At 30.1% G+C, this 9,047-nt stretch overlaps 1 protein-coding gene across 1 annotated transcript; it reads right to left on the bottom strand.

The window, feature by feature from the left end:
* Positions 1-7,680: 7,680 nt before the first annotated feature.
* LOC124926972 (protein SYM1) lies at positions 7,681-8,794 on the bottom strand. Its single transcript, XM_047467307.1, has one exon. It carries the CDS (start codon positions 8,670-8,672, stop codon positions 7,872-7,874), a length of 801 nt encoding a protein of 266 aa, XP_047323263.1. The 5' UTR covers positions 8,673-8,794; the 3' UTR covers positions 7,681-7,871.
* Between the last annotated feature and the right edge of the window lie 253 nt (positions 8,795-9,047).

Genomic DNA, 9,047 nt, shown 5'->3' with positions numbered 1-9,047 from the left:
TTTTAATTTTTACCCACGCTTAATATGGGTTGGCAAATAAGGGTCGCTGAAAGTATGTTTTGTTGTAGTGTGGTAAGTTGAAGTTCAATTTTATCTATGTTAAAGTGTTTTTTGAAATCTATGTTAAATTAATTTCATTGTTAAAACAAATAGCTTCCTTCTTGGAGTTCTACAGAAGTCTAGACTTAAAAATCGCTTCTCAAATAGCTAAATTCAAGTTCAAAGCTTTGAAATTAGCTTGGCAAGACAATACTAACACGACATATTACGTCATATACTGTATGAGACATATTTAAACTTATAGGGGCAATTCAAAGTGGAATTGTGGTTTTACCAAAGAAAATGTAAGTTTCTCCAAATTTAGAATGTTTGTTTAATGCTCAAACTTGTTTTATTTTAGACAAAAGGATTGCTCGAGGCTTTCAAAGTAAAATATTGTACGCAGATGATTAGGTTGAATTTGAACAGGAAGTTGGACTATATTTATGAGAAATATTTAGAAGTTATAAAAGACGAAAATCCTGAAATGTATGATATGTATTGTTCAATAGTTTCTTTAGATTAATGCCACCATTATTTAGTTTATTAACTATGTCAAATGGTAATGGTAAGTTTATCTAAATACTTTATAAAATCGATATGTTCAAGTAATAATAATGATAAAATATAATGTTGAAAAATGGTAATTGTAATGAATAGGATTAAACAAACCCAATATGTTCAGGTAATGGTAATGAGAAAATATAACTTTGTAAAATGGTAATGATTATGATTAAACAAACTCGATATGTTCAGGTTAAGGGATCCCTAAATGCTAATTTCGGGACATTGAAAGTCCCGAAAAGCCAGTTTTGGGGACATTGTGGCTCCCAAAATATTAGTTTCGGGGATATTGGGGCTCCCAAAATGTTAGTTTTGGGAATATTGGGAGTCCCGAAATATTAAAGATGACATAAACAATACAGAAAGACATATATTGAACTTGGTTTACTAAATATTCAACAATACTTTGTGTAAATATCAAATTGATCATATAATTACTATCTTCGATCAATATTATCCCCACAAGCATTATCTTCGGGATATATTAGAGAGGACAAAAGTGATGTGAAGGAAAATTCAGTAGACAGTAGATCATTCTCTTGTTGTTGTTGTGTTGAATCATTCATTATTGCTATTGTGTCCATATTTCCCTAACATTGAAAACAATACAATTTTAAATAACCCTGTTTTCACATTATTAGGACAACTATCAAATAATTAGGACATACCTTCTTTCTTGATCTCGAAGATGACTTCTTAGGGATTTTCTCAATTAAAGATTGTTTCCTCTTTGTTGGTGGTCGTCCTCGACTTCTAACTTTGTTAGGAGAGTGTATCAAAATGGATGGAGATGGAGATGTTTTTGTGCTTTTGTCTTGAGATGCTTATGTGATTTCATGATTAAGTGACATAAACTGTTCCATCAAGCATTTTATGTTGTTCATCCAAAAAGAACAATTGTCTTCAAATTTTACTCCAGCTTGTTGAACCTCATGCATCAATCGAGTTAGACTATTATGACGTTTTTTTCTTCCATGGACATATCTGAATCATAAATGTTGGTGATAGTTTTATACCCACGCTTAATATCTTTACACCACCGATCCATTATATAACACATTGGTACCCAATTCACTCTCATTTTTTTCAAGATAGCCATGATATGCCTACACAAAGAACCTCTGAACTCAAATAATCGACATTGACATTTAACATTGCAGTCAATTTCGGTATAATGCACCTTGTAAGAAACATCTGTTACATGTTCTCCATTAACCCCAAAATGATTTCCTCAACTATAAATATACAAGTTATCCCTTCCTCTTCAATTACTGAGATGTTGCACAACATCAACTCTTTAACTTGTTCTTAAAATAACCTAAATATATATGGAGTGTAGAATGTTTGGTAATGCCTTTCAAAGGCAAATATACTGACAGTTGGTATCAAAGAATTAAACGATTGAAAATCCAATTTCTTTTCTCTCTCGATATTTCTCAACATCGCTCTATCATATTGCTCGACAAATTGTTTAAGGGATGTTTTGGATTGCACATAGTCATCAAATAAGGCATTCATACTTTCACTCCGTTGAGATGTGAACAACCCTGCCCAAAACTGTCATTTCACATAAACAGGTATCCATTTAGATCTTTCCAAAAATAAAGAATTCAACCCGACATTATCTTTCAGCTGATAATTTTCTATTAGTCTAATCAAATCATCTTCGCATTGTTGAATATTTATGGAGTTGTATACTAGGTTTTTTAGCCTCTTCTTTATGAGATGGTATTCAGTATGGCTTCCAAGTTTTGTAGGAAGTTTCTTTATTATATGTCATAAACAAAACGATGATGAGTATTAGGAAATATCTTCTCAATTGTAATCGTCATGGATCGACATTGGTCATTAATTGTGGCATTTGGAGGTCGATTATCTATACATTCCAACCAAGTGAAAGAATGTGAATCTTCACTTGACAATAAACCACATCCAAGTAAAACAGACATTTTGGGTACTCATTTGTCCCTGAAATGAATATTTCGGGATGTTTTGAGAAGTTTTCCCGAAATTTTAACAAAAACTCATCTAAAATGTACATTTTCTAGAATAAACTTTTGCAAAAACAATGGGTACCTTTTATGGGACGATTTGTTCATTTTTAATGCTTCATCTACTGCATTGTTCAAGTTGTTGGGTTTCTGAAAGATAAAACAAACTCAACAAAATACCATTTATGCAAAAACTAACTGAATAATATTGTTTTGTTTAAATAACTGGATCTGAAAATACCATTAAGAAAAGTTGGTCGGAAAAGATAATTTTTCCCTCTTATATTTTCGAGTTTAGGGTTTGAGGTCTCTAAGTTTTATCCTCTTATATTTTTTTCCTCTCTCCTCTCTTCTCCTACTTATCTGTCACATAGAATTTGTCACATAGAATTCGTATAGTAACTTTTACTATGATAATAATACAGAGAGGGGAATTTTTCCTCTCTCCTCTCTTCTCCTACTTGTTCTGTCACAGAGAATTCGTATAGTAATTTCACTATGATAATAATACAGAGAGGGAAAGTAATCTTAACAAAGTAAAAAGTAGCATGAGAAGTGATCACGACAATTGAAAAGAAAAAATGATGATAGTAATGATGAAAATACAGAGTAACGATGATTTTTTAATATAATAATCTATAGAGTAATCATATAATAATAAATGTGGATGAGGTAACGTTTATCTTATCTATGGGCTTGTTCGGTTCAGGTTATTTAAATAATTTAGAAAGAGAGAAAAATGATTATTGGTAATGATTGGTGATAATTTTGAGAAAATGATGATATTTTTTGGTAAAAAGACTTAAAGGGTATTTATATATATAAATAAAATAAATAATTATAATTTAAAATAGATAATATTTTAGTATTTTGGTTAATGACTTGATTGATTTGAAAGATGAGAGGGGGAGTGAAGTGACAATTGATTTGGTTGGGTTATTTTGAAAACCCAAATACAAACAAGGCCTATATGGTTAATTATTTGAATACATTTTTTATATATGTATGCTTGGATTTACAAGAATTTTCGAAATTTTATCATATTTAGGTATTATTAAAATTCTATCATATTCTAAATGTATTCTTTAGATTTTAATTATTAATTAATTTTTCACACTATAATAATCTAGACGCAATTTTTAAGAACATAATGATACAAAATTAGACACATGTTTAGTTTTAGATTTACTTTTAGATGCATGTCATATAATTAGATAAATAAATAATGTGTAGAATAATATTTTTTTTAATGGTTAAAATTTTAAAATAGGGATTGTCACATTAGACATAACAAGGGAGTTTTTTCTCACGTGTAACTAAGCACCAAATAAAAACCAGAAAATTCTAAAATGCGTTTAAACACACGAAATATTTCTTGTTCTAATTTTTTGAGTAGTAATTAGGTGACGACTCTAAAAAAATCAAAACTAGTCTAAATCGATGTTTTTTTAAATGCACTCTAATTAAGCCTATATTTTAATTTATCGTCTCACTCAAAAAAATGTGAGTTATATAGCGCGACTATCGAGTAACGAAAACTTTTATCAAGAATAGTTGATTTTTTTCGTTACAATAACCAAACAAGTTCTGCATTTGGATGACAATATTTTTTCTTCTAAGATCCTAAGCTTGAAGAAGAAGGTGCTAACAAAAATGAAGTTAGCAAAAGAACCTGTTTTTGCTATATGTGTTTATTACTAGTTTCTAAGTGTGAATGATTTTTTTTAATACTTTTAAAATACAGTCAGTTATTTTTTAAAATTTTTATTATTAAAATGTTTGTTTTTATAGTGGATAATTAAGAAAAATATGCAATTTAATATGAGAAATAATTAGAAAAATAAAATTTTAAATAATATATTACTCTTGACGGATAGTCCTACGGAATTATCACGAACTTTTCCGAAGAATATTCCTACAGAATTATCCCGAACTTTCAATATTACTACCGAAATTTTTCAATTAAATACTATGTCAACATATCGTCGAAATATTCGTCCTAAATTCCGGGATATTTTAAACCGATACAAATACTTTATTCGTCGAAAGATTTACAATAAAAATATATCACTAAATATAAATTCGTTGAAATTCTGTAAAAAAAATATAATGTCACAAATTACCAAATCCCTTAAATTAAGACAAAAAAAATAGAATATATAAAAAGAATAATGAACCTGATAATTTTTGCGGGCTCGAATTTACAAGAATAATCCCTTTCAAATGATCTATATGGGTTTAAAATTTCACGTATTTAACCATTTGAGGCTTTGGGCCAAAGTTCGTCTATTTATGACAGCCAGGGTTGTGCAAAAAAATGAAAAATCAATAACCGAACTGATAACTTATCGGTTTTATTTTACCAGTTTATTGGTTAATCAGTTCTAATGGTTCCAGTTAACCGGTTTTTTACCAATTAAACGGTTCGGTTTTCAGTTTTTTACCAATTAAACAGTTCGATCTCCAACAACCAGAAGGATTTCACTATACTTCTTTGAATCAAATACAGAATACTGAATAGCTAACACTTTGTTGAACAGAACACACTCTGTTCAACTTACAATATGATCAGTAATATCTCTCAGCTAGATAGTGTTTTTGATTCTCTCTCTTGAACTTGAAAATGATGTACAAATCAGTAAGTGCAAGAGTGATGAGTAAGATAAATTCAATTTAGTAACTCGTAAGCAAGTAATTCAACAGAATAACTGGTAGTAGGTCGTGTGTTCGTTCCTCGACCGTTGTCCTTGAGAATCTATATATATAGTCAAGACACCAACGGTCGAATCTTCTAGATGGACACGTGGCAAACATCCATAGGGTGGCCGCCCATAGTACAAGAGTACAGCAGGCTCTGTGCACATGGATCGTGATCGTACTGAACGGTAGTACGTCGGATATCCTTCTTGAACTGTCCTGTATTGAACAAGTAGTGGGAGGAATATTCGCGTACATGGCGTTCATTCATTGGATACAAATAGCTGGCGTATTGGTCTGCACGGATGAGTGGAGCAGGAGAAGCGTACAGCTAGTTGATCGTGGATAGACATATGTTAACTTCAAACGACTACTGAAGCGAGTCATTAGATGTGCTCCATTAGACTGTCAAGTCTAAGGGAGTTAGACGTCAACGTCTAATAGCGAGTTCCATTAGACCACCAAGTCTAATAGAGTTAGACTGTAACATCTAACTACGTTTCACTTCAGACTTGTCTGAAGGAGTTAGACGTCAACGTCTAACTTCGCATCTCATTAGACTAACACGTCTAATGGAGTTAGACTGCACGTCTAACTACGTATCTGTTAGAATGCATGTCTAACTACGTATTTGTTAGATTGCACGTCTAACTACGTATCTGTTAGACTGCACGTCTATCTATGTGTCTGTTAAACTGCACGTCTAACTACGTGTCTATTAGACTATACGTCTAACTACGTGTCTGTTAGACTGCACGTCTAACTACGTCACACGTTTAATAAACCTGCTTAGACCACATCTAAAGCAGCATAGTCTGATGCTCCAACATAAACACAATTAGACGACTTAGTTACATTCTTATATTTGAGTTTTACTAATACATCATCAAAATAACGTTAGTCAAACTAATTTGACCCAACATATATATTAGTTTTTTAATTATAATTTGTATAGATTTGTTTAAAAAATAATCTAATTTATATCGTTATTAACTTAAAAATATATATTTTTGTTAAAAAAATGGAGAATAGCATAAAAGTATGGAACAACCAGAATTTTGAAAAAAAAAAATCATTTAATAATTTTAATAATTAATTTAAAAAAATTGAATTATCGATTCACGGTTAAACTAGTTAACCGATCGGTACCGACCGGAACTAATGGTTCAAAAACCAGTAAAATTGATATCAATATTGTTCGGGTAACCGATTTGTAAAATAAGAGGTAAAATCAGACTTAATTAGAACCGTTTAACCGACCGGTTGAACACCCCTAATGACAACGTGTTTTTTTTAATCTGCTACATAATTCTTTTATTTCCACATAATAAAAATAATTAATAAAATTAAAAACCCTATATTGTACCATCTATTTTTCTCTCACTTATCTTCTTATTCATCTAGTTCTTTTTCATCTCTCAATGTTGATATGATTCTCATCTTAAATTTTGGACGAGTTAATCATTGAAGTTTGGCGCAGTTCATCAAAGCCTTGGCCAAGAATTGCGCTCAAACTTTGATGATGAACTTGTCCAAGATTTAAGATAAGAATCACAAAAACATGGAGAGAAAAAAAAAACTAGAAGAAGATAGGTGAGAAAAAGAGATTTTAGAATTTAGGATTTTTAATTTAGGGCTTTTGATTTTATTTTTTATTTATTTTTAATACATGACAATAAAAAAAAAGAAAAAAAAAACTATCATAAATAAATGGAAGTTTGTTCGATGCCTCAAATGTTTAAATATATAAAAGTGTAAGACCTATATGATTCATTTGAAAGTTCAACCCTATATGGTCAAGTTCATGCCTCAAATAGTATTTAAGTTTTTTAAAAACCTCACAAAAGTCTGGTTATTTGGATAAGAATGATTTTAAACTAATATTATTTATGTTAAAATCAGCCATTCAAAATCATTAAGAACTATTTGATTTATTTTTTTATTTTACTTAAATTAATTGTATTTTAACCATCATATTATTCAATTTATCAACAAAAATCCCTATATTTTATTTTTATAAAATTTAAATTTTAAATAAATATTTAATAATTCAATTAATTAAAACTCAAATAATCTTACTTTTTTATCAATAGAAAAATACATTAAAAAAAATTCAAATAATCAACAACAAAAAGCTATAAGAATATAAATACCATTTTAATAAAATTAAAATAATTTAATAAATATATACAAAAATAAATTATAAATTATTTAAGACCATCACACATTTTTTTATCCATCCATAATTAAACATTATTTTATGTTAAAATACCTTCTATTTTACAAATAATATATATATATATATATATATATATATTATTTTGTAACTATATATTAATACCCTTTTCTTTTTAATAAATAACAAAAACATCCTCAAAATCATTACCACAACATTTGTTTTTTAAAATAAACTCTAATATTAATTTCAAATAAACCAAAAGAATACCTACATAAATCACTCATATGTCTCTTCTCTTCCTCCTTCAAGCAAAAGCTTCATCTACCATTACATAGCTGAATCTCAAAAACTCAAAAAACAACACTACTATGATTCATTACATAATCCAACATAAAAAATTCCTATGATTTAATAACCTTATGAGCTTTATACGATAGAATAACATTCCAAACCAAAGCAACTACATTAGCAAAAAGAACCTGAAACTGTGGAGGAACAAATCTGAAGTTGAGAAACTGAAAAGGAATCCAAAGTTGCCAATTCGCAATAAGAGAAGAAACCCATTCTTGTTTAAGCTTTGGAACAACCTGTGAAGATCTTCCTTCAAGTATCATAAGAGAAGTCATAAAAACTCCAATAAAAATTGGAGAAAACACACATTGATCAACTAGAAGACGAATCAAAGCACCTGAAGCTCCTGTTACTGATACCAATCTATTCAGATACATATACCAAATATGTAATGTTGGTCCAACTAGAACCAAACCCAGAATTGTAAAAACAAATGTTCTCTTCAAATCTAAAGATGGAACTTGATCGATGAAAATCTGACAAGTAATGTCTCCAATCAATGTTAAAATTGCAGAAGTTATAGATTTTGTCAAGATGGGATGTTTCTCAAGTAGAGATAAATACCATTGAAGGAAAGACCCTTTATTAGTATCATCGTCATTGATGTTTTCATCACCTCCCCCTCCCCCTCCTCCTCTTCCTCCGCCCCCACCGGCGATGTCTCCGCCGCCGCCGGCGGAAGCAGAGCATCTAAGGTTGAGTAAGGGAAAAGAGACAGATGGGTTTGCATTGATGATTGTTCTTCCTTGATTACCGAATTTCACAAACGAAACACCACGTGAGAATCGAGCAGAATAAGGCAATAATGGGGTTGTCCTGCAACTGGTTATCATTGGACTTAAAACCACCATTTTTGTTCTTTTGATGATTCCTGTTGAGAAAAACAACAAAGAATCAGAATTCAAGCAATTTCCCTTGAGAATCAGAGCATTAGCCAATCTTACTTAAGCTGGTACTGAAGCGAAATGAATTGGAGAAGGGTCTATTTCATGGTTTGATTTTATATAGAGGAATGCTTGCGGCCATCTAGGGTTTGAATTGAACTCTCTTTTGATATGAAATTTCTTTACATTGAAAATGTAGAAGAATAGAATGTGGGCTTGATATTAAATGTAATTGGGCTCGATATTCATAAAATAATAATAATAAAAATACTATTTAATAATAGTTAGCTATTTAAAATTTTATAAACTGCATAGTTTACATAAAAAAATTTACCAGAAATA

This window comes from Impatiens glandulifera, chromosome 2, assembly GCF_907164915.1.
Source record: "Impatiens glandulifera chromosome 2, dImpGla2.1, whole genome shotgun sequence".
In the NCBI taxonomy this organism is placed as follows: domain Eukaryota; kingdom Viridiplantae; phylum Streptophyta; class Magnoliopsida; order Ericales; family Balsaminaceae; genus Impatiens; species Impatiens glandulifera.
The sequence above is the reverse complement of the archived record's forward strand: the minus strand, read 5'-3'. Positions and strand labels throughout refer to the sequence as shown.

What these genes read in the sequence shown, in the direction of transcription:
- LOC124926972 (XM_047467307.1), bottom strand. Translation starts at nt 8,672, where the DNA reads ATGGTGGTTTTAAGTCCAATGATAACCAGTTGCAGGACAACCCCATTA.